Source organism: Planococcus citri, chromosome 2 (assembly GCF_950023065.1).
Source record: "Planococcus citri chromosome 2, ihPlaCitr1.1, whole genome shotgun sequence".
In the NCBI taxonomy this organism is placed as follows: domain Eukaryota; kingdom Metazoa; phylum Arthropoda; class Insecta; order Hemiptera; family Pseudococcidae; genus Planococcus; species Planococcus citri.
In genome coordinates this window covers 15128061-15155186 of record NC_088678.1, presented here as the reverse complement: position 1 = coordinate 15155186, position 27126 = coordinate 15128061, and the positions used below count along the sequence as shown (strand labels likewise).

The 27126-nt window shown below is 33.9% G+C and overlaps 2 protein-coding genes across 2 annotated transcripts in view; both read left to right on the top strand.

Moving 5' to 3' along the window:
- The window catches only part of LOC135834785 (uncharacterized), a 272925-nt gene extending 268700 nt beyond the window's left edge, over positions 1-4225 (top strand). The window contains exon 7 of the mRNA XM_065348753.1: positions 3645-4225. Coding sequence (XP_065204825.1) covers positions 3645-3934 — 290 coding nt within the window. The 3' untranslated portion in view covers positions 3935-4225. The remainder of the gene's footprint in view (positions 1-3644) is intronic.
- An 11480-nt stretch (positions 4226-15705) lies between these two features.
- LOC135834783 (uncharacterized protein in vnfD 5'region-like) lies at positions 15706-22293 on the top strand. The gene has a single exon (XM_065348751.1). It carries the CDS (start codon positions 15791-15793, stop codon positions 17861-17863), a length of 2073 nt encoding a protein of 690 aa, XP_065204823.1. The 5' UTR covers positions 15706-15790; the 3' UTR covers positions 17864-22293.
- The last annotated feature ends 4833 nt before the right edge of the window (positions 22294-27126 follow it).

The following is a 27126-nucleotide window of genomic DNA, read 5'->3' as shown; positions in this document are numbered from 1 at the left end:
CATATCGTTACGACTCTCAAAAATTCTGAAAAAAATATATTATGGACAACTTTTCATGCTGAACAACATATTAAAAAATTGGGATGGTACCATATTGCGAAGTTGATTTTAAAAAATTTAAAGTTTGCGAAAAAATTCGATTTTTTGATTTAAAATATGAAAAAAAGTTTTGATACGTGAAGTTGACCCATTTGACCCCTATTTTTACGTATCTGTTGAAAAAGTTGAAAAAACCCTTTCACTCGATGAAATTATAACTCCTCACAAACAATCAAATTCGAAAAAATTCAATTTTCAATTTCAAAGATCAATAAAAGTTTAAATTTATTCAGTTGTCTCATTTTGACCTCTTTCTGACGTATTTCATGAAAAAGTTGATAAAAATTACACTCACAACAAAAAAATAAAAATTCGTTCATTTTTTGAATCTTTTCGAATTTTGATTTTTTTGCGAGGAGTTTATTTCATCGAGTGAAAGGGTTTTTTCAACTTTTTCAACAGATACGTAAAAATAGGGGTCAAATGGATCAACTTCACCAATCAAAACTTTTTTTCATTTTTTGTACGAAAAAAGTGGCAACACTGATTTTTATGATATCACCACAAAGCCTTTCAAAAAAACCCTAACTATGGGAAAACGTTCCATTTTGGAAGGTATCGCGATTATCGAATAATCCACTGCTGAAATGGATGATATTTTAGGTTCACTGAAAATTTTGACACTCCCTGGCTGCCTTTAAAAATGGGCTAGAGGGCTGCGATTTCCGCCATTAGTCATCCCTTCGGAAGGCCTTTCTACAGGAAAAATTTCAAAAAAATCGCCGAACCCCCCTACCACTTCTTGGTCCATTTGACGTGGAATGAGCCCAAAATAATCTATCAGGCTCTCTCATTCCACTACTGAATAGATGACCCTGAAACTACGTATCAACAAAATTAACCATTTTTAACCTCCTATAAACATCGAATCAAAAAAAAAGCATATTTAAGGAAGACACGACCCCCTCCCTCCCTCCCTCCCAAAAAAAACTTTGAAGAAATGACAATCACGAGTTTCTGAGCAAATCATCGCTGTTCTGAGTGTTCAAAGTAAAATTTCCTCAGTAAGATACGTTTCACATCATTGACGTATTTTTGCTTCAAACTTCATAATAAAAGGTTGTTGGCAAGAACTCAACAGAACTTTTTCCAATTTTTCAAAATTTTCACAAAATATCAGAAAAACAGTCCTAAAAGTTTGATGCAGCAATTAATTGATTTTTTAAAAAGTTCTTGAAAGCCAGACTCGAAATCTACAGTCGTACTTTAATGTTACTCAAAATGTAAGAAAATGGTCGTAATTATTTCAACGTTTCAATATGTGAAAAATTTATCACAACTTTTTCCAAATTTCTAAAAGTCAAATAAAACATTGTTTAATTTTCACTAAGTATACTCAGAATACTTAAAATTAATCAATTTTTTACAAGTTTTCAAAATTCTGACGCAAAAACAACTTGATGAGGTTTTTTCAAGTTCTGATTAAAACCTGGTGAAAGGGTCCCAAAAATAATGTTTGAAAGTTGAATAAAACAAAATTTCAATAGTTCATTGACTTTTGTCCAAGTTCTTGGAAGGCAAAAAAATCGATTTGTAAATTTGAACAAAATCTCAACAGTTAATCTACTTTTTTTTCTCAAGTTTCTGGTTGTTAGAAAAATCGTTTATGACAGTTTTACAAAACTTAAGTCCATCCTCACAATTGAACTTTCATAGCCAAAATTTTTGTTAAAAAATGAACCAAAAATTGAAAGCAATTTTTAATAAAAATTGTCTGATTGAAAAAATTGCAGAATTTTAGAGGTGTTTTCAAAATAGTCTGGGAGGGGGGGGGAGTTAGGTATGGAATTTTATCATTCCACACTGATCCGGAATGAGTTTTGTACAGATGACATTGCTTTAAAAAATCAATCAGATCGAAATTATGATTTTTTTTTGTTGAAGGGAAGTTTTAATAAAATGAATACATATTTATTAGCTCCTAAGGAAACATTCACATTCGCAAAAAAAATTCCCTTTGATGGTCGGTGCTCTACAACTCATGACTCAAAATTTTCTAAATAGGTATCTGCGCATTTCAAGATTTTTTTTTTCAGCAAAAAAATCAAAATTTGGACCCATTTGTGATTTGAGGGAGGAGAGATGTTTTTTTCCCCTATAAAAAACCGGATTCATCATTCAAAATGAATTCTTAGTAAAATTCTTTGCTGAAGAACAAAAAAAAATTGGAACAGTGAATTGAATAAAAACGAGGGAGGGAAGGGTGAAGAATTACGATAGTGAAAATAATACTGTAAGTCATCTGTTGAATATTTTTCATACGCAAAGTGTTCAAGACGAATAAAAAACCCTCAACACTTCATTTTTAATCTCAGTTCAATGTTCTAATTTTTAAAAAATACACATAAAATGGCTTGAAATAGGAATTTTGGCAAAAAAAATGCATTATGAAAATCACAACATTTTCGGTCAAAGTTGAAAATGAACTAAAAGAGAAAATGCATTTTTTTCAAGCAGAGCAATTTTTTAAAAATTATGGAATATTTTCAAACCTTAATCCAGGAGCTAAAAATTTGAAAAAATTAAAAATAATTTTTTACTATTTTTTAAAACCAATTAATTCTCAAAATGGGATTTCAACGTGTCTGGGGGGGTGAGGGGGGGGGTTCAGAGACTAAATTTCGATCAATATTTGAAGAAATTTGAAAAGTAAAGTGGCATATCGGTTGTTACTAATTTGAAGGCACTGAGTTCGAATATCGACTCAGTTTTTTCGACCAGATCTCTCGAAACCCTCCTTTGATGCCCTTGAACGTGGTCAGAATCTCCCTCTCTCTCTCAAAAAAAAAAAAAAATGTAAATCGGTTCTGATCCATCATTTATTTGGTCTTTGAGATCATTGACCTCCAATATCTGTTCATTTTATGGGTGCGACCACTTAGCGAACCCTCCAGCTTTGTATTTTGGAGGGGGGGGAGGACTCGAAAAACAATGGAAATGGCTTTACATGTCGATTTTTTTCAACTCGAACAAAAATTTATTCATTTTTTGCCCCCCCCCCCCCGCCATCGACTACTTTCCAAATTTTGAAAAAAAAAGCACCTCATAACCTTTAAAATAATCTCTATAAATTTTCTATTCAAGAGCACTCAGAATGATGATCATTTTTGTTCAGAGAATGGATTGATATTGTTTCTTCATGGTTTTCACAAAATTACCCCTTTCCCTCCCCTCCCCTCCCTTCCGTAGACTACTTAGACATGGCTTATTTTATTCGTATTTTCACTAAAGAGTCAATATTCGTACCTATTCATACGAGATGTGTCAAAAATCTGAAAATCCGAGTCAGCATCTGAACTGAACTTCGTTCTGATGGTTATAGAGGTACTCAAAATACACTATTTACTGAGCAAAATCAATAATAGAATTTAATCCTTCCTCAAGTTATCCTTAACTTTTCTGGAACCCAACTCATCTCCTCTCTCTTCCTGAACGTCAATTTTCACCAATCGAAAAAATCAACAAAAAACATTACCCCCTTACCCTACCCCTCAACATTATTTCCACCTCAAACACCCAACTAATTCAACCCGAATAATTTTCAGAATTCGTACCGATATTAACCCTGGTAACCGAAAATATTTCCAAAAGAACGTTAAACTCGCACACCAGCGAAGCTCCAGACAAGCCGTCGCATTCGAAAGTCGAACCAAATTACAAACGTAACGACCCACAATCGTCGACGAATTTCAACCATTTCGTCGACCAAATACCACCACGTGACACGAATGTATGCGCAAATACAAGTACCTCACAACAACAACAACAACAACGGTCCTACTGTGATAGAAGTATGAAAAATGATCGCGTGAATCGTAATAGTAATATTTCGTAATTTGTAATTCTATACCAACGTATCTACTTCAATATAGTAAATTTATTTTTGTACACTCGATGTAAATACTCTAAAAAAAAAAGTTTGTATTTAAAAAAACCAAAATGAAAAAAAATTGATCGCTTTTTTGTATACCTATTAAAAATTACCATCTCCCCTTGATTCGGGAGACTTGATGTATACCTTGTAAAGTACAATATTTCATAAAGCTTGAAGCTCTAAAAAAAAAAATGAAAAATACTGTTAAAGCGATATCACAAAACGATTCTTGTAGTTTGCGAATCTAGTCCCGGTACGAACTTTCAAATTCGAATATAGAAAATGCATTTTTATTCTAATATTTTGTTTTCCTACCTAAATGTATTATTTTTTTATTTACAATCAAAACAATTTACGTAGGCTATATACTTGGTAAGTAACTTGAATAAATTGTTTTCATTCTTTAATATCAAAATCAATACGTACACGTACGATTTCGCTAGTCATTTCATTATTTATCTTGGAATTCTTCTTGGAAATACATTACGACGAATAAAGCGAGCGAAATGTGTAGCCTACGATAGTAAATTTTTTTCTAGTCAGTGACTATTTAATCGAAATTTGTACGTTTTTCTTTTTCTTTTGTAAATATAAGTATTTTCGTTTTGTCGAGAATAAGGTTTTCTTTTTTGTATATTTTATTATTATAAATACGAATTAATTTTTTTGTGTGCGTGATTTTTAAAACAGTTTGTTGTTTTTTTTTCTGTAATTTTTTTTTTGTTTACATATGAAAATTATATTGTTATTATGTGATACGTTTCAATATTCCGTGACAAAGTGCCAATTTTATAAACGAAAAATATACTCTATACTTAATTTCTCGATGGTTTACCTCACCTCTCCCCCTTATTCTAAATAATAATCCGGGTGATTTTTGCAAAGAAATATCTATAATACATACGTATGTACCTACCCCATAAAAATACATATTATAACCGTGAATTTTATGTGTATTTTTAATAATTTGTTTTATGTTGTACATGTACAATAATTTTGCGTGTATTTATATATTTCTTATATAGATGGAAAATTTATATAAAATATTATACATAATTTGTAAATGACGTGTTGAAAATTTGTAATGTATAAAATATACGAACGTTTTCTCAAAAAAAAAAAAAAATCCGGTGTGTATTAATTTTCGTACTTAATAATGTGTTTATATAGAAGGGTATAGCTCGAGCAGGTACTTTTAGTCGAGCGGTATTCGGCGTTTATTACACAACTGCTGTATATGTATAGCTTAATGGCGCTAGTGCTTTCAAAACAAATGCATTTTGTACAAGGTTTCCGGTCGGTTTTCTCAAGGTTATGCACAAAAACCGCAGGTAAAAAACACGTGAGCTTATAACGTGGAATTAATTCGTCGTTATATACCTAGAGAAAGAGAAAGAGAGATGTAAATGCCCTCTTGGTAAATTACCACCGTCGTCGTACGTCGTCGCTGCTGTTGCTGCTGCTGGTGTATTTGTGGTAAGTTTTTACAATATTATCCATTGGCGACAGGAAGTAAATAGGTAAGTGGTGTAATTTAAAAATACGCATTATAAAGTAATTTTTGCCTCCGAAATTGGATTTTTTTCCTCTCGAAATCTGATAGGTGATGATTTTTTAAAGACAAGTACGAGTTTTGGAAAAGGTAAGCTAATTGTATAGAAAGGGCAGAAAATGAAGGACATCCTTGTTTTAATGGCCCAAATAAGTCGACTCATCGATTTTCAGAAACTGATAAAATTTGTGAAAACTTGGCAAAAATTAAACTAAAAGCGATTAAAAATACATTAAAAGTGATTTAAAACAACATTAAAATCATTCAAAATTATTACAAACTGATGACATTTCATCAAAATTTGGCAAAAAATCACAAAAAAACTCCATAGAATGCAGTTGAAATGCATTGAAAATGACATGAAAATATTTTTAAAATATTGAAATATGTAATTAAAAATTACCACACACTATTGAAACTTTAGCAGAATTTGATTTAATTCAACAGAAATTTCATAAAACGTCATTAAAACAAGTCAAACATGACATAAAAATAGTTGAAAAACATGGAAGAAAATTGAAATCGAAAATCTAACACAATTTTAGGAAAGCTTGGTGTTTAAAAAATTTTGAACGAAACAGTAAGAATCATTCAAAATTATCTAAAACTGATGAAACTTGGCAAAATTTAGAAAAAAATTGTGTAAAATGTTGCAAAAATGTGTTTAAAATAACATGAAAACACATTATGAAATTCATTAAAATCATAAAAGTATGTAAGTAAGTACAACATCAATAATTAATTAAATGAAATTGCAAGAAAGACATGAAGAGTGATATTCCAAAACTCGCTTTGTCCATTTTTATCAAAGTTGGGTTTTTAGTGGTACCTGGTAGATGAAGTATTAACTCACATTCCTACATCATCAACCTACCAAAATGAGGTGTTAAACTCACCTAAATAGCCAATTCACTAAAAATTAAAAAAAAAATAATGTTCCAAAACGCGCTTTGTCCATTTTTATTGGAATTTTTTTCAGCAGTATTTAGTGGATGAAATGTATACCTACACTCCTACATCATAAATCCACCCAAATAAAGTACTAAACTCGCCTAAAAAGCCAATTTACCCGTTTAAAGGGAAACTGTTTTTCCTCTCTCCTGAAAAGTTGTGAAAATGGACAAAGCGAGTTTTGGAATATCACTCTTCACATGATAAAATTTAGCACAATTCAGCACAATTTATCAAAAACTTCGCATAAAATTGGGTTAAAAGACTATTAAAATCATTCCAAAGAACCATTATGTACATCTTTAAAGTCATTCAAAGTAGCCCAGAAATGCTGAAAATTTGTCGAAATTCTCATAAAATAACAAAGAAAACAACAAAACATGTTAACATGTGAACATTTCAAAAAACATTAAAAACTACTCAAAACCCAGAATATTTTACTATTCCTTCCATATTTGTTGAGAAAATGTCCAAAAAAATTTTCTGGGGAAATCGAATTTTATTAACTGTACCTGTACCTGTTGGTTGGTCACTGTGCTGTGTACAGCTACAAGGCTAGAGGCACGGGTCGTTTTATGCTGTTACATTAATGGAAGGAGGTTGGATTTTTGGAGAAAGGGGAGTAAGACTGAAGGGTTATGAGCTATTTCAGGTAGAGTTTTAGGGAGGTTGAGTGAGTTTCTTAAATTGGTATGATCTTGACAGGTGAGTACAATGTGGGAGATAGTGAGTTGGACTTCGCATGTAGAGCATATTGGAGGGGGTTCTTTTTTGAACAGATGAGAGTGGGTGAGGAGGGTATGGCCTGTGCATACACAGCATAAGGCAACTGCCTGCTTCCTGGATAAATCTTGAACGTTAGTGGTGTGTCTTGGGCTGGGAATTAACCGTGAACATATGGCTTCCATCACATCAGACACTGGAACAGGTATTTCTGGTACAGGTGAAATTCTTAGTGACTGCTTTGCTGCTAAGTCTGCTGTTTCATTTCCAAAAATTCCTGAGTGGGCTGGAATCCAGGCAATGGTAACATCCGTGTCACATTGAAGAGATGAGATTTCTGAGGCAATTGGATGTTGCTTCGATTTAGATCTTAGTTGTGAGATGGAATTTAGTGAATCAGTGAAGATCACAACTTTGTCGAGTCTGCTCTCAATTGCCATGTTTAAAGATGTAAGGATAGCATATAGTTCACATGAAAGAATACTGAACAAGCATGGAAGTGGAAATTGCGAAACCTCACAATCACAAACGACGAAACAACCACAGTGATCCACGGATTTCAACCCATTGGTGTGAAACGAAGTGAAATCATTATACTGAGCAATAAATTAGTTATTGATGATTTGAGTAGGTATTTAGTAGAGTGTGTTCGAGCAATGATGTATCAAATGAGAGAATATTATTCTTAGTTTTTATAGGATTTTCTGGATAGAATGGTGGAAGAGGATATATCTGAATGGAATTTAGAATGGAAGAGGCTTTATGGAGATATGAGTCATAAGCATATGGATGATTGGGATCAATTTTTGAGTCTATGGTGAGAGAAAGGCTGTCAACAATTTTAAGGTGAATGAAAAATTTTGAAAGGATGAGTTTTGATCGTATAGAAGGGAGGATTTAGGATGCTTCCTGATATAATAAGTGTATAGGAGTAGTTCTGAGGGCTCCAGTTCCCAGCTGAAGAACTGTCAGAATAGTGTGGGACTAATGACTTCACCTTGTGGGACTCCATTTTCAATTTCAACAATTTGTGAAACTACAGATATATGCAAGTCGGTGTATGAGGAAATTCCGGATGAAAGTTGTCATTTTCCCTTTTATATTCCATAAGAGGAGTTGATCAATAATATGCTGTCTTTTAATGGTGTCAAATGCCTTGGAAAAATCATAAAACACTGCTATTAGGTGTTCTCTTTTTGAAAATGCTTGAAAAATTGAATTTTGTAAGTGTATGAGGTTATCATTAGTTGATCTTGATGGACGAAAACCACACTGTTGTGATGTGAGTAGATTTTTATCTTGCAACAATTTCAAAAGTCTTACATTGATGATTTTTTGAAAGACTTTGCAATTTGCATATACTGAGGTCGAGGAGATTGGTCTGTAACTATTGATGTCTTGAGGATTTTTCTGAGGTTTTAATAGAGGTATGATTTCTGCTGAGTGCCAGGCATCAGGAAAGTAACCAGTATTCCATATTATAAACTTTTAGCAAATACGTAATCAGGGCTAGTACTCAATTTTTTCCAAAAAAAATTAGTAACCAAAAAATCTCAAAAAAAGTGACAAAACGCGAACAAAATATTTCAATGTAGAAAAAAATCGAACCAAAAAAAATGAAAAAAAACCAGGGTGTCTAGCAGTACTCCCAGACAAAAAAATCACATCTTTTTTATGACCTTTTCATGACTTTTTCATGACCTATTTTTCACATTATTACGTCTTAAAAGTACCCACCCCAACTCAAAAATCGAACAGGGTTGCCATTTTTTGCAGGATCAAAAATTAGGTAAGTACCTATTAAAGTTTTTTCATTTTTAGGGCTTTTTGAACAAATTTTTGATTTTTTTTTTTGATTTTATGGGCTATTTGAAAAATTTTCAAGTGTTTTTTGAGCAAAATTCATGACTTTTTCCCGACTTTCGTGACCACCTACCAAAATTTATGACTTTCATGACCGTTGGACACCCTGAAAAACCTCATGAATTGAAATGTTCTGGTTTATAATTTTGAAAAGTTGAACTACCTATGCGATTATTTTGAAACTTTCTGATGGAAAAATCGAGATTTTTCAACAGTTTTTAGCAACAAAAAGTAAATATTTTTTCAACTTCTGAAAAAAAAACAATTTTTGGGAAAATAAAACGAGTCTGAAAAATTTTAACAAAAAGAATGATTTTCTGACAATTTCTGGCAAAAAATCGAGACTTTTCCAAAATTTTTGAAAAAAAGTGAGACTTTGTTTTTTTTTTGCAAATGAACGACTACTTTTGGAAATCATGTTGAAAAGCGAGAATTTTTCACGATTTTTGGCAAAAAGCAAGGCTTTGAAAATTTGTTCAAAAAGCAAGACTTACGTATTGGAAATTATTTGCAAAAAAGTGATACATTTTTTGGTTAGTCTTTGCAAATACCTGAGCTGAAGTTATTGGATACCTAGCTTACGTTTCGAAAAGAAGAAAAAAATTTAAAAAGCAAAAATTTGACAGTGCACACAAAATGTATTTAGCAATTTTTGGGAATTATTGGCCATGAAATTACATTTTTGGCAGTAAGCAAGACTTTTGTACAATTTTTGGAAAATAGTAAAACTTTTTGGAATTTTTTGCGAAAAATCGAAAATTTTTAACAAAAAGCAAGATTGTCAATTTCAGCAAAAAGCACGAATTTTTAGCAATTATTGGCGAAAATGGTACCTTTTAGCAGTCTTTTTTGAAATTGAGAGACTTATTTGGTCAATTTTGAACACTTTTTGGAATTTTTTGCGAAAAAGCGAGCACGAAATGAGAGCGAGACTACTTTTTTTTGCTAGTCTTAGCAGAAAGGTGCACTTTAGCAATTTTAGTAAAAAGCAGGTTTTCTCGGAAGCCCCCCCCCCCCTCTGGTATACAAATTATTCTCCTTTTTTTTGATCAATTCAGACCGATGTATTTTTTTTCTATATACCCCTCTCCAAATTACATTCGACATTCCTTATCTTCACATTAGAATTTGAAAAATTATGAATATGTAATGTTAATAACCAGCCACAAAATCTGTAAATCAAAACTTCAGAGACTAATCATCAACTTTCTAAGAATAAAAAAAATCTAAAAATAGCAAAGAGCATAATCTCCAACAAAAAATTTCAATTCATTCCCCCTCCTCCCCCCCCCAAAAAAAAATTAAAAATATTCGAAGATTTTCATGGCTAAAAATAGAAACTAAATTCATCAAAATCTACTAAAAAAATATCGAAAAAGACTAGTAAAAGTTGTATTATTGTAGATATACTAGTAGAATATTATAGCGTTCGTTAACATCTTCCCAAAATATCGTAATTTTCCTCACCCCTCGCCCTTTCCTTTACGCATTAATAATAACATCGCAGTACCTATTTCCTCATTCACACAACCGACTCTCGTAAAACCCAAGTGTACAAAAAACGCTCGCACTCGCTGGCTGCATCTTCTGGAAACCCTAATACTCGTACTTCGAGGCGAACGCAAATCATCTCCGATTTGATCATTAATTTATCATTAGCGTCGTACGAGTGCACAGTAAACGCCTCGTATACTTACTTGTATATATTTTGTAATTTCAAAAATATATACGTACGTACAACTGTGCTGAAGAAATACCGAACGTATGTCCGGTATCCGGTTATAAAGTAGCAATTTCGAGATACCACGAGTATTACGAATGCGACCATGCCGAGAAGGGCGAAGGGCTAATGGTGCAGGGTTTTTTGCTTGTATAATATGTAACAGATCCTTTCTCTCTGGAGGATGTCTGTAGCATTATTATTATGGAAGCCAACTGGTACAGCGTTTGTATGGAAGTGAAGTGGAATGGCCATGTGTTTCTTAATATATTACGTACTATATCTAAATGTTTTAACAAAAACACACAAAACACTTTTAATTATTATACCATTCGAATTTCGAGCTCGTCTTCACTTTTTCATAAGTATATATTACCTACACACGCTCAACGTAGCCCAACTCGAATGGTGAAGGGTGAGAGGGAGGGGGTGGAGGAATATAAAACGTTTAACGATGCGTAGGCGCCAATCAAGAGAGTGAAAAAAAAAACAATTTTAGGATATTTCGAGTACCATCGATCTCGCGAGTCTTTTTTCATTTTTACGAGTGAAAAAAAAAGGAATAAAAATACACAAAAAATCCAGCTACAATCTCCGGAATAAAAAAGTAATTAAAAAAAAATAACAACGACAACCTAAACATTACGAATGTCTGTATACAGATCAGCCAGGTCCTCCTACAGCAAGAAACGAGAGTTTCGTAATACTGTATAAGTATAACAATGTCTTGGATGAGGAGAGCTGAGGTGAGGGAGTATCTAAATTAAACATAAATTCAAGAATACAACGGTGCTGAACGTGATATAAAAAAGGGTGTCCACATTTTTACGTAAGTATACACAAATTCGTCTTGGTCGTTTGTTTACACTTGGTTTAATATCGAGATCTTTTTTTCCTTTTCGTTTGTTTTGTTTTACTTAAAATATTATCATTTTTTTCGGCGATGTTTGTGCCATCGAAAATTCTGCTATAGGAAAACAGAACTTTGGAGTAGGTACTTATTACATTTTTTTAATGCTCTTTACTTACTCAAAATTGAAAATTAAATTTGAAATGACCAAAGCACGTGGTGACCACCCCCACTTTCACCTTCCAGTGGCTCCGAAAGTTTGTATTTAAAATTCTGCCTCGGTCTAAACAATAAGCTATCGCCATGACTATCCAAAACCACTTTTGGAGTTCTACTGACAAGGGAACCTCTTGAGGTGTCCACTTTCGATTTGAATGGGACCACGATTTTTGGAAAGATCATGGTCTAAAGCCTCCAAAACCAAATTTTGAGCTGCCCAACTAAATTTTTCGATTTTTGGCGAACATTTAAAACTTCAAAATTGACTGCTTTTGGTGATTTATGCTTTTTTTCAAACGATCAAAATATGTTTTAAAACTAATATTAATTCCCCAAATTTCACCATTTCCAACCATTCTGGAGCCTCCAGCGCGATGTCTGAATTTCTCCAGGATTTTGAATACCTATGCTCCAGACGGTGTGAATATGAAGTTGGACAGCTAAAAATCGAGTTGTGCGGTATACTTGACCTGTTTAACGAGGTTATCCACATATGAGCCGATACTGGAAAGGACACCTCAAGAATGATGTGTCATACAATGAGACATCATTCTTGGCAGGTCGAGTATAACACACAACTCAATTTTTAGCTGTCCAACTTCATATTCACGCCTTCTGAAACAAATTCAAAATTCTGGAGAAATTGAAAAATCGTGCTGGAGGCTCCAGAATGGCTGGAAATGGCGAAATTCATCTTCGGAGAGTTAGTTCTGGACGAAATACAGCGATTCGTGCCAATTTCCAAAGTTTTCCCTCAAACAGAAAATTCTTGATTTTTGACCATTTTCATTAAAATGTAAAAATTTGGTCAAAAATCCACTCTTGAGGTGTCCCCGCCAGAATCGGCTCCAATAAGGATAAACTACTCGTAGTTAAACAGGTCGAGTATAACTCACAACTTGATTTTTAGCTGTCCAACTTCATATTAACGTCTTCTGGAGCAAATTCAAAATCCTGGAGAAATTGAAAAATCGCGCTGGAGGCTCCAGAATGGCTGGAAATGGCGAAATTCGTCCTCGGAAGGCTAGTTTTGGACGAAATATAATGATGCGTGTAAATTTCGACAATTTCCTCGCACTTTGGAAATTTTTGACTTTTGAGCATTTTCTTCAAGTTAAGTATCTACTTATGTAAAAATCATGTCAAAAAACCCACTCTTGAGGTGCCCCTTCCAGAATCGGCTCAAATGTGGATAAACTCACTGAACAGGTCGAGTATAACTCACAACTTGATTTTTAGCTGTCCAACTGCATATTCACGCCTTCTGGAGAAAATACAAAATTCTGGAGAAATTGAAAATCGCGCTGGAGGCTCCAGAATGGTTGTAAATGGTGAAATTTGGATTTGGGAAATTAATACTTATCAGTTTTAGGACTCATTTTGATCATTTTTACTGATCAAGTACATATAGTCCGGCATATGACAATAAGAGTAATTGCACCCCCCCCCTCCCCGCCGATCCTCCGGGACAACTTTTTCTTAAAGGGGACATCCTAAGGAACATTTTAAAGCAAACTTATTGCCAAAAAAAAGTTGGCCTTACTTACAAAATGGCGGCCATTTTGATTGACAGGTCAGCCGAAATCGCAGATTTTGCGTTTTAACATAGGACTTGCACGAACTTTTTCAAATTTCACAAAGGCAGATCGAGCGATCATGCAAAAATTTATCGCCTGTCAAAATTTCAAGTGCTAAAGTGCGTTTTTTGATTTTTGGTGAATTTTTGAAAATTGTATTTAGGCCAAAAATGAGGGAAAAAATCAAAATTTCACCAAATTGACCAAGAAAGCTGAAATTTGGGATATACCCTATTTTCGACATGCCAAATCGATTGGAAACTGTTTCAACCCGTTTTGAGCAGTTCTGGAGCCTCCAGCAGATTTTTGAAACTCGAAATTCCCACAAAATTCCATCAAATTGGAGTTGTAAAGCTAAAATTTATTCTAAAAACTAATTTCAATACGCTACGAAGTACTGCAGGTGAATTTCAAGTGGTTTTGGATCCTCCAGCGACTGTTTGAACATTACTAGAGCCTCCAGTAGATTTTTTAAACTTGAAATTTTCCCAAAATTTCATCAAACTAAGATGGAGATTGGAGAGTCGAAATTCATTCTGCAAACTAATTTCAATACGCCACGAAGTTGACTGCTGGAGAATTTCAAGTCGTTTTGGAGCCTCCAGCAACTTTTTGAAAATTCCTGAAGCCTCTAGCAGATTTTTGAAACTTTAAATTTTCACAAAATTTCATCAAATAAAGATGGAAAGCTGAGATTTACTCTACACTCCAATTTTAACACCCTCTGAAAACGACTTTTGGTGAATTTCAAGTCATTTTAGAGCCTCCAACGACTGTTTTGAACATTACTGGAGCCTCCGGTAGATTTCTGAAACTTGAAATTTCCCCAAAATTTTATCAAGCTAAGATGGAGAGTCGAAATTCATTCTGCAAACTAATTTCAATACGCTAGGCTAGGAAGTTGACTGCTGGTGAATTTCAAGTCGTTTTGGAGCCTCCAGCAACTTTTTGAAAGGTTGTATGACGTTTTTTTGAAAAATTGAAATTTCCTAAAAGTAGCTGGAAGCTTCAAAACCGTTTGAAACCACCATGTAGTCTGCGAGGTAAATTTCAGCTTGCCAACTCCATTTGATAAATTAATGTTGAGAAATTTCAAGTGCCAAAAATTTACTGGAGGCTCCAGTAATTTTCAAAACAGTCGCTGGAGGCCCTAAAATGACTTGAACCCACCTGAAGTCGTCTTCAGAGGGTGTTAAAATTAGAGTGTAAAGTAAATTACAGCTTTCCATCTCCATTTGATGAAATTTTGTAAAAATTTAAAGTTTCAAAAATCTGCTGGAGGCTCCAGAACTGCTCAAAACGGGTTGAAACCGTTTCCAATCGATTTGGCATGTCGAAAATAGGGTATATCCCAAATTTCAGCTTTCTTTGGTCAATTTGGTGAAATTTTGATTTTTTTCCCTCATTTTTGGCCTAAATTCGATTTTCAAAAATTCACCAAAAATCGAAAAACGCACTTTAGCACTTGAAATTGTGACAGACGATAAATTTTTGCATGATTTTTCGATCTACCTTTGTGAAATTTGAAAAAGTTCGTGCAAGTCCTATGTTAAAACGCAAAATCTGCGATTTCGGCTAACCTGCCAATCAAAATGGCCGCCATTTTGTAAGTAAGGCCAATTTTTTTTGGCACGTTTGCTTTAAACTGTTCGTTAGAATGTCCCCTTTAAGAAAAAAGTTGTCCCGGAGGATCGGCGGGGGGGGGGGTGCAATTATTCCTATTGTCATATGCCAGACTAGCCTAATACATTTTTAAACGTTCGCCAATAACCGAAAAATGAAGTTGGGCAGCTGAAAATTTGGTTTTGGGGGTTTTATAAACCATGCTCTTTTCAAAAATCGCGGTCTCGTTCAAATTGGAGGCGGACACCATTTTTTTGGTCATTATTGCCAATTTCAAAAAATGTAGAAAAATAACCAAAAAATTACTCACCTAAGTACCTACCAAATTTTTTGGATTTTTAAAAATAAACCATAATGACCAAAAAATTATCAGTCCACATTTCTCTGCTTTCAGGTTGTCTGGTAATATTTTAAAAATAAAAAAAGACATCAGCAGGACTTTCAAGAGGGGAGGGGTGGGCAAGGCAAAACGTGCTACATGCGATAAATAAATCATCAAGTTAGTTCAGCTCAGTGATAATTCATCAAGATAAAAAGAACATTACTTTCACATATGAAATGAGATTTCAAATATCAAGCCTCAAGGCTTAGATTGGAACATGATTAAAATGAAAAAAAAAAGTCAGTAGACATTCTCTTCATAATTAAGAGCACAATTTTTTTTTATTCCATTTGAATAATTTTGATATCGTGATTTAAAACTCACAGGTGCATAAAAAGTAATACCAATTTGACCATCATGACTCTTTTCAAAAAAATTGTGATATTTTCCATGTTGTTTTCAATGATAATAATAATGACAGTTCACCAAATTGAATCTACCGTCAACATATCCACATCACAATCAATTGAAGAAACAGCACATCCATTACCACAGAGAAATCATACCTGGCGGACCATTCGAGAAAATAACTTCCTCTACATTGACAAGACACCATTTTTGATGAAGCTGTTGGAAAAAAATAGGTCAGTTATTCTTACTCGGCCTCGTGGTTTTGGTAAAACGACATTTCTAGACATGATGGCAGATTTCTTTCGAGGGAAAAAAGACCTGTTCAAAGGACTAGCAATCGACAAAGTGGGAAATACAAAGCATTATCCATGGAATAAGTCTGAAACTGGCGAACCTTTGCCAAAATGGAAGGAATTTCCAGTAATTCATCTCAACTTTGCTGAAATTTCAAACTTCAACACGAGTAAAGAGTTCGATGATGAATATCTCTTCCTCCTGAAACGTGCAGCAGAAACATACAGTGTTGATGGCGATGAAAACGATTTTGATTTGGATAAACTTATTTCGAAAGTATACTTCAAATTCAACAAAACAAGTATCGTCATATTGGTGGATGAATATGATCATCCTGTTCAACATGCTCACAAGGTGCTTAACAATAAACAGCTGGCAATAAACATTACACACTCTCTTGAATCAATGATATCAGTAATCAAAGCCAATACTGAAATGATCGGTTTTGCATTATTTGCCGGTGTGATGAGATTAAATTTCATGTCCCAAGAAAATTCAAGCACGAATGTATTCAGTGACCTGACGTGGGATAAAGACCTCTCGGAAGCATTTGGTTTCACTGAAAATGAAATCAAAAATAATATGACTCCGTACTTGAAAAAATGGGCTCAAAAGAGATATATTACCTCGAATGCTCAAAGTGAACCCAATGATCCCAGGTTACCCGAGATGAAACTTTTGGATGAATTGAGAAGCTGGTACGGTGGGTATCAATTTTCGATAAAATGTGACGCTGGGGAAGTTTTCAGCCCATTGTCGACAATTGAAAGCTTACAGCAACAAGAATTCGGCAACTACTTTATATCAACAAGTGCCATGCACTTCTTGGTCGCACAATATTATGAGAAATTTTCAAACTGGGAAAGTTTCAATGAATTGCACCTATATAATGCGAGCTCAATTTATTGCATTGAGCACAATTCTAGAGAAAGTGAGACCCCATTGCATAGGTGGATGTTATCACACGGTTATTACACAATTTCTGACTACGAACTTGTCGTAAATTATTGTACTGGTCACCGTGATATAGACAGTGTAACGTTGAAATTTCCAAACAAGGAAATAGAAGAAGCTATCGAATATAATGTGGCGATGTATCTGCTCGATGAAAATAAATTTATACACGAGGATTATGGTAATGATCTTGCGGTATTTAATGAAGCAATGTCGACCCAAGACACTGAAAAGGCAATGAGAATTTTGAGCATTTTTAAATTCCAACCTTATCTAAGCCTGAGTCGTTTCTACAGAAATGCAAATCCAGGGCAGATGTCAAGAAGCATGCGTTTTTTTCTTCATGCTGCATCGATCAACTTCAACTATCATGAGGATGTAAAGTTCAACACTGCTACTAATTCCACAGCCAAAGTTGGAAAAGTAGATAGTACTGTTACTAATTCCAAAGCCAAAGTTGGAAAGGTAGATACTGGTACTAATTCCACAGCCATTGTAGAAAACATAGATAACAATATCCTGCAGACGACGGATTTGAACATGAATTACATTATCAGAATCCAAACTACGAATAGCGAAAATGAAACAGCTCTTCCAGTGATCGAACAGCTGCTTAGATATCATAAACATCACCCAGAATTCTTCACAAAATTGATAAAAAATCAAACAAATGTCTGCTTCTTGGGTCTTAATTTTCTGCATATTGATGGATTCGCCAAACTGAATAGCTGGATTGCATTGTCATACACCAAGGGCACTTTTCAGATTTCTGATGTGGTAGCCCAACCTGGAGATTTGAAAGAAAGATTGCTTGGAAAATACGCTCCTTAGACTGCAGTCATCCATACAAGTCATGATCCTTGCATATCTAGAGCTAACAATTTGGTATCTCACTAGAACATAAAATTGCTGTTCTTCAGTTTCTTAAATTCCAAAAATTTTGAACATATAACAAACTATAAGTTATTATTTTGTGAATTGAAATACTCGTAGAAATATTTTAAAGCAAAGTAGCCAAAAAAAGTTGGACTCGATATCAAATTGGCGGCCATTTTGATTGACAGGTCAGCCAAAATCGCAAATTTTGCTTTCCCAAATGAGACTCGCACGAAATTTTTTCAACTAGACGAAACTAGATCGAAAGAGCACGCAAAAATTTATCACCAGTCAAAATTTCAAGTGCCAAAGTGCGTTTTTTGATTTTTGATAAATTAAAAAAAAAAGCCAAATTTAAGCTGAAAATAAGAAAAAAATCAAAATTTCACCAAACTGACCTAGAAAGCTGAAATTTCGGATATACGCCAATTTCGATTTACAACCTTGATTGGAAACGGGTTTAAACCGTTTTGAGCAGTTCTGGAGCCGCCAGAAAATTTTTGAAACTTGAAATTTCCACAAAATCTCATCAAATGACGAGCTTCCAGCAGATTTTTCAATGCTCGAAATTTCCGTAAAACTTTACCAAACAGAGTTGGAAATCCAAAATTTACTCTATGCTCCAATTTAAACACGCTATCAAGTCGACTGCAGGCAAGTCCAAGTCATTTTGGAGACTCCAGCGATTTTTCAAAATTTATGGAGTCTTCAGCAGATTTTTGAAACGTGAAATTTCCACAAAACCTCATCAAACGAAGTTTAAAACCCGGAATCCACACTGCACACCAACTTAAACACTCTAAGTCGACTGCGGGTCATTTTGGAGCCTCCAGCGACTTTTTGAAAATTTATACGAGCCTCCAGCAGATTTTTCAATGCTCGAAATTTTCGTAAAATTTTACCAACCCGAGTTTAAAATCCAAAATTTACACTCTACACTCCAATTTAAACACGCAATCAAGTCGACTGCCAGCGAGTTCAGGTCATTTTGGAGCCTCCAGTGACTTTTGGAAAATTTATACAGCCTCTAGCAGATTTTTGAAACGTGAAATTTCTACAAAATTCCATCAAATGGGATTTTTCAAGAGGGAGGGGTGGGCGAGACAAAGTTTTACATTCAATTTTTTGCTCTAGCTTTCCAATGATTTCGAGCATCTCAAGATTTTTTTCAAGCAAACGAACGTCAAAAACACAATCTTATTGTTTCAATTTTTAATTTTATTTTCACTTTCAAGTTTCTTGCTAGCCTATAATGTAATGAAATTGGGTGAACAAAAAACTTTTTTCAACATAGGTAAATTTTTAAAAAATGTAAAAAAAAATCTGTGAAAAATCTAAACGACATTTGAAAAAAAAAATTAATTTTTCGAAATAAAACGAGGAGTTTTGAAGCAAAATTACGTAAAGGTATAGTAAAAGATGAAATAACAATTTTGTCATTTGATAGGTATAACTTTGCCTGTCATTCAAATAACATACGATAAAAATTTCCATTGAGAGGTATAGAAAAGATGTTTTTGTGTGTGATGAGTTGCTAATGTTTTTTTTTTTTTTTTGAAAAATTCAAAATTGAATAAGCTCTTGAAGATTAGTATTTTAAGAGGTATAAAAACGATTTTTCTTACGTAAAGAATCAAGTGTTTATTATTTCGCTTCAAAATATGTAATTGTAAAATTTGAATGATGATGATAAAAAAAGATCAAACTTGAAAAAGAAAAGAAAATGAGCCCGAATGAAGCAATGCCAAAAGCTTTCAAAAATTCGTGTTTTGAGAATTTAAAAAAAAACAAGATTTCTTACGCAGAAAAGAGGTTTATTTTTCTGATCCATTTTGAATCTTTCTTGAATTTGAATAATAAGTTTTGTACTCGGAAAGCTCCTAAAAATGTGCAATTCAAGTTCTAAAAAACTTGACAAATGAGCCCTTTTCAACAAAATGTTTGTCAAAATTCCAGAAAACGGAGGAATGAATTGAAAATTTGAAGTTTGTTCGAAAAAAAGCAGGACTTTTTGATGAAGAGTGATAAAGAGTAAGACACCTGCAGGGCCTGCAGGATCATTTAACACTCTGGCTTTAAACTACCCAACCATGTCTTCAAGTTTCTATTCGAATTCGAATTTTAAAAATTGAATAAAATTATGAGTTGATAACTTCGAGTAGGTACACGCAATTACCTTTCATCGATAAATTTGTATTCATTTTAATTCTCGTAACATTATATGTCTGCGTGAATTCAATTGATTTTGAGAGAACCACTATTTTAAGCAATAATTACCAATAATCAGTAGATAAAAAGAAGATTAGTTTCACATACATATAAAATGAAATTTCAATTATCAAGCTCTCGATAGGAGCATGATAAAAATGAAAATAAAGCTGGTAGAAATTCTCTTCATGTATACTTACTGCTTCACATGCGTGATTTATTTTTCAACTTATTTTTTTTCCATTCGAATAATTTTTATATCGTGATATAAAACATAGAAGTGCATAAAAATTAATTGATACCAATTTATTGAACATGGCTCTTTTCACAAAAATCGTGATCTTTTCCGAGTTGTTTTCAATGATGGTAATAATTACAGTTCATCGATGTGAATCTACCATCAACTTCAACATACCATCCACATCGCAAACAATCGAAGCAACAGTACGTCCATTACCACTGAGAAATCATACCTGGCGGACCATTCGCGAAAATAACTTCCTCTACATTGACAAAACACCATTTTTGATAAAGCTATTCAAAGTTCATCGTTTTGTCATTCTTACTCGGCCTCCAGGTTTCGGTAAAACGATGTTTATAGACATGATGGCGGATTTCTTTCGAGGGAAAGAAGACATGTTCAAAGGACTAGCAATCGACGCAGTGGGAAACACAAAGTATTCTCCGTGGACTTGGGGGGAGCACAGAGCTGGAGAGCCTTTTCCAAAATGGAAGGAATTTCCAGTTATTCATCTGAACTTCAGTGAACTCTCAAAGTTCAATACAATAGAAGAATTTGATAGTCATTATCTCTCTCTTCTGAAACGTATCGCGGAAACTTATGGCGTTGAGGTTGATAAGCGTTATCATGAAGATTTTTATTTAAGTTGGCTTATCTGGGAACTGCATATCAAATTCAATAGAACAAAAGTCATCCTATTGGTGGATGATTATGATTAACCATTTCAACATGCCTACACAGTTCTCAACAACACACAGCTGGCAACATACGTTAAAGAGTCAGTTCACCATATGATGAACGATATCCATGAGGATGAGGTTGGTCTAGCATTCTTAGCCTCTGTGTTGAAATTAAATCAAGTGTACTTGTATCGTTCAGGTATGGAACGCTTCAACGATATTACATTTGAAGAAGAGTTTGCACTAGCATTTGGTTTCACGGAAAACGAAATTGAAAATAACATGGGCGTGTACTTGAAAAAATGGGCCCAAAAGAGATATGCCACCGTCACCGCGCAAAACATATCCGATGACCTCAGATCACCCGAGAAAAAAATTCTAGATGAATTAAAAAGCTGGTACGGTGGGTACCAATTTTCAGAGAAATGTGACGCAAGTGAAGTTCTCAACCCTATCTCTACAATCGAAAGCTTACGAAAACAAGAATTCGCCTGCTACTGCACGTTCACGGATTCTATGCGTTTCTTAGTCGATGAATACTATAAGAATAGTCACTCCTGGCCCTTATACACACGCTCGTATCCAATCGATATGTATCATACTTTTCGTATGGACTACTCTAATAGCAATGAGACTCCATTTCATTTGTGGTTGTTGTCACACGGATACCACACCATTTCTGGTGACTGGCATGATGTACAGGTGACATTTCCGAATGAGAAAATAGAAGAATTTATCGAATATGACCTGGCAATGTATCTACCTGGTGAAAACAAATTTATACACAAGGATTATGGTAATGATCTCTCAGAATTCAATAAAGCAATGTCTACCCAAGACACTGAAAAGGCTATGCAAATTCTGGGCAATTTCCAATTCCAACCTTACATGTGCTTATTCATGTCTGACAAATATATCAATCCAGGACAGATGTCAAGAAGCCTGGGCTTTTTTCTTCGCGCTGCATCGATCAGTTATCAAGATGTTGTAAAGTTCAACGCTGATTACGATTCCTATGATTCCACAGCGATTGAAGAAAACTGGAATATCCTGCAGACGACGGATTTGAATATGAATTACATTATCAAAATTCGAACTACGAATTATGAAAATAAAACAGCTCTTCCAGTGATTGAACAGCTGCTTGGATATTATGAAGATCACCCAGAATTATTCACACAATCGACAAAAAATCACACAAATTTCTGCTTCTTAGGTCTTAATTTTGTGCTTCTTAATAAATCCGTCAAACTGAATAGCTGGATTGCAGTGCCATATGCAAATGGCACTCTTCAAATTTCAGATGTGGTAGCTCATCCTGAAGATTTGAAACGAAGATTGCTTGAAAAATATGCTCCTTAGACTTTAGTCATCCACACACGTCATTATCCTTGAGCATGTAGAGCGAACTGTCTGGTATCTTACTAAAACATAAATTTTTTTTTCCTCAGTTTCTTCAATGATCCAAAAATTTTGACCCTGAATTATAAAGCAGGTGCGAAAACGTAACTGTAAGTAGGTAATTATTTTGTGAATTAAAATACTCCTACATGATTTTATTTCCCAAGAATATGAGTCATAGGTAGGTACTAGGTACTTATCACTAGAGTATATTCAAGCAATTTTCTTTCATAATTTCATGTAACCTCTGCATTAAAAAGAGCATGGAAATTTGGCTTTCAGTTTACTCATGTGGAGACAATGAAACCCGAGATTTTTCAAATTGAAAAAACTGAATCTCTTCAATGAAAATGTCTCTAAAACGCTGATTTTTGAATAACTTAGGGAACATTTAATTTCCCTTCTATTGCCTTAAGCCTTAATACCAGCCTATGCTATTGAAAAATCATTACCATTCCCCCTCGCTACCCTAACTTAGGTAATCCTAATACGAGTATGTCGACGTAGATATGTGAATTTAGAACATCCAAAGAAATATTTTAAAGAAAAGTTGCCAAAAAAAGTTGGCTTTACTAACAAATTGGTGGCCATTTTGATTGACAGGTCACTTTCTAACATAGGACTCGCACAAAGTTTTTTCAGCTTCGATTTTTGAAAAATTAGAAAAATCAAATTTCAGCCAAAAAATAGAAATCAATCAAAATTTTACCAAATTGACCTAGAACGTTGCAGAATTAATTGGACACGGTATCACACTGTTTTGAGCAGTTCTTGAGCCTCCAGCAGATTATCGGAACTTATGATTTCCACAAACTCTCATCAACTTAAACACGCTATCAAGTCAACTGCTGGTAATTTCAAGTCATTTTGAAGCCTCCAGCAACTTTTTGAAAATTTATAGAGCCTCTTGCAGATTTTCCAATCCTCGAAATTTCCATAAAATCTTACCAAACATAGTTGGAAATCCATAATTTACTCTGCACTCCAATTTTCAACACGTTATCAAGTCGACTGCAGGTGGGTTCAAGTCATTTCGGAGCCTCTGAAAGATTTTTGAACTTTGAAATTTTCCACAAAATTTCATCAAGTGAGATTTTTTAAAAGAGAGGAGGGGTGGGTGAGCAAACATCTCAAGATTTATTTCAAGCAAACAGATGTCAAAAATACCCTATAAATAGATCGTTTCAATTTTTGATTATATTTTCACCATCAAAAGTCTTGCAAATGTACTTAGGCGAAATTGGGTCATGAACAAAAAACTTTTTTCAACTCAATAAAGTTTTTAAAAAATTAAAAAAGTTCAATGGAAAGTCTACTAAACAACATTTGGAAAAAATATACCAATTTTTCGAAATAAAACCGCGAGTTTCAAGATAAAATTAGTAAAAGAATATAAATAACAAATAATTTGGTCTGTCATTCAAAATTTTGAAATTCGAGTGTTTTTGTTTTGAATTCAAAATAGAAAGAGCTTTTGAAAAACAGTATCTATTTTGAGAGATATAAAAACGACGATTTCTAGCGCAAAGAATTATGTGCTTATTATTTTGCTTCAAAATTGAAAAAATTTGAATGGTCATGATGAAAAAAAAAATCAAACTTGAAAAAGAAAAGCAAATGAGCCCAAATAAAGCAAGGCAAAACGCTTTAAAAAAAATCATGTTTATAGTGAAGTAAAAAAAAAGTTTCATTACTTATGCAGGTAGGAGTTTATTCTCCTGATTCAACCTTTGAATATATCTTAAATTGAACAAAAAGTTTCTTATTTTTGGAAAAAGAACAGCAAATAGCCTGAGCAAAGCGAGGGGAATAAGCTTTTAAAAATATGCAACTCAAGTTCTAAACAAGTTGACAAATGAGCACTTTCCAAGAAATTTTTTTCAAAATTCCAGAAAAAGGAGAAACGAAAATACATACTCTGAACTTTTTGATATTGAAAATGGAGTCCCTCAAGGCTCTGTGCTTAGCACCATACTATTTATACTCCTAATTGATGATATTTGTAGTATTATTCCTCAACCTCTTTCCCTAAGAATTTTTGCAGATGATATAAACATTTCAATACGTTCAAATAACATCAAACTAGCCACAGAAATGATCCAAAAAACTCTAAATTGTATTCAAAAATGGGCTGAAACAAATGGACTAACATTTTCTGAATCTAAAACTCACTGTATACTTTTTACCAAGAGAAATAAAACCTACCCAGAACCTATCCTTGAATTCAAAGGACATCCTTTAGTTTTTAAACCAACCACTAAATTCCTTGGACTTACTTTTGATAAAAAACTTACTTGGACGCCTCATTTTCTCAACATAAAAGCTCAACTTAACAAACGTCTAAATTTACTAAAAATTGTTAAAAATCCAAAGTATAACCCATCACGCCAACTATTACTTCACTTGTACAAAGCTCTGATACGTAGTAAAATTGAATATGGAAGTCCATGCTTTACAAACCTGTCAATTAAAACTACTAACATTCTCAAAACTGTTCAAAATTCCTCCTTGCGCATCTGCATAGGTGCTCTCTATTCGTCTCCAATTGATAGTATTTATTGTGAAGCTGCAGAGCTTCCTCCTGATTTTAGGAAAATTCTCATGACAAACAAATTCTTAACAACTGTTGCAAATAATCCATCTCACCCTCTTCAAAGGTCACTCAATGTCTACAGCTCTCAGCATTTCCTCCATTCTTCAGGCCCAATCCCAGAATTTATCAAAAATATGAACAACCTACAAATTGACCTAAAAAACTTAATACATCAACCAATATCTTATCCCCCTTGGTCTCTCAAACCTATACAGATGGAATTTTACTTAAGAAACTACCCAAAACATGATCACTCCCCATTATTAATCAAGAGTCATTACTTAGAACTGTTATCAAACTATACTGAATATAAGTTTATGCTTCACAGATGGTTCAAAAATTTCTAATATTCATACTGGTTATGCTTACTCAATTAATGACAATGTTCTCAGTTTCAAAATTCACAACTGTGCCTCAATTTTTACTGCTGAACTCACTGCCATAAATCATTGCCTAATAGATATAATTTCCATTCAATCAGAAAATAAAAAATTCTTAATCCAAAGCGACTCACTAAGTTCACTGCTATCCATTCAAAACATTTTTTCTGACCATCCCATAGTCCAAGACATACATAAGTCCCTTTTTAACCTCCAATATTATGATTACTCAATTAGCTTCATGTATGTTCCCAGCCACATAGGTATCACTGGAAACGAAACTGTTGATAGATTAGCAAAAACAGCCGCTACCCCCTCCCCTCTTACTACTCTCACTCCTGATGATATTAAATCTCTAATCACTCACAACACATTTTCTAACTGGCAGAACTTTTGGTCACAACAAACTTCAAACAAACTCTTCCAACATAAAAAAACTACTCTCCCCTGGAAAAATCTAGGCCACCTGAACAGAAAAGAAGAAATCCTGATTACCAGACTAAGAATAGGCCACACAAAAATTACTCATAACCACTTATACCAAAAAGAACCAAAACCCTCATGCCAATTTTGCAGAAACGAACCCATATCCATCCAACACATACTTTTCAACTGTCCCCAACTAAAACAAAACAGACTTACACTACAGATAAAAGAAAACCCACCTACTATCCCTGACGAACCCTCAGAAATACAAAAATTCATCTCCCTAGTAGAAAACATCGGCCTCACAAACCAAATCTAACCCCCCCCCCTTACGGGTGTAATAATCTTGTAATTATAAACACCCCCCAAAAAAAAAAAAAAAAAAAGAATTTGAAAATTTGAAGTCTGACTGAAAAAAAGCAGGATACTTGCAGGACTTGCAGGATCGTTTGACACCCTGATGTTAAATTACACACAATGACCTTTCAACGACCGATTTGTATTCATTCTAATTTCCTTAACGTATACCTATATCGGCGTGAATTCAATTGATTTCGAGAGAACCACTATTGTAAGCAATTACCAAAAATCAGGTTCATAAATATTGGAATCATAATCACACTCGGATTTCGTAATTATTCCGGAAAGGTAGGTGCTTCATTCGATAAAATAACACATTAATTCAGTTCAGCTCAGTGATAAATCATCAAGATAAAAAGAACATTACTTTCACATTATGAAATTAGATTTCAATTATCAAGCCCTCGATTGAAGCATGATAAAACTGAAAAAAAAAATCTGGTAGAAATTCTCTTCAGTCTTTATGTATACTTACTCCTTCACATGAGTGATTTTTATTATCCAACTCACTTTTTTAAACCATGGAAGTACTTACATAAAAAGTAATACCAATTTAAAAATGGCTTCTTTTATAAAAATCGTGATATGTTCAAAGTTGTTTTCAATCATAATAATAATGACAATTTACCAAAGTGTATCTGCTATCAACATAGTATCCACATCACAAACAATTGAAGAAACAGCACGTCCATTGCCACTGAGAAATCATACCTGGCGAACCATTCGCGAAAATAACTTCCTCTACATTGACAAGACACCATTTTTGATGAGACTGTTGGAAAAAAGTAGGTCTGTTATTCTTACTCGGCCTCGTGGTTTTGGTAAAACGACATTTCTAGACATGATGGCAGATTTCTTTCGAGGGAAAAAAGACATGTTCAAAGGACTAGCAATTGACGAAGTAGGAAATACAAAACATCATCCATGGA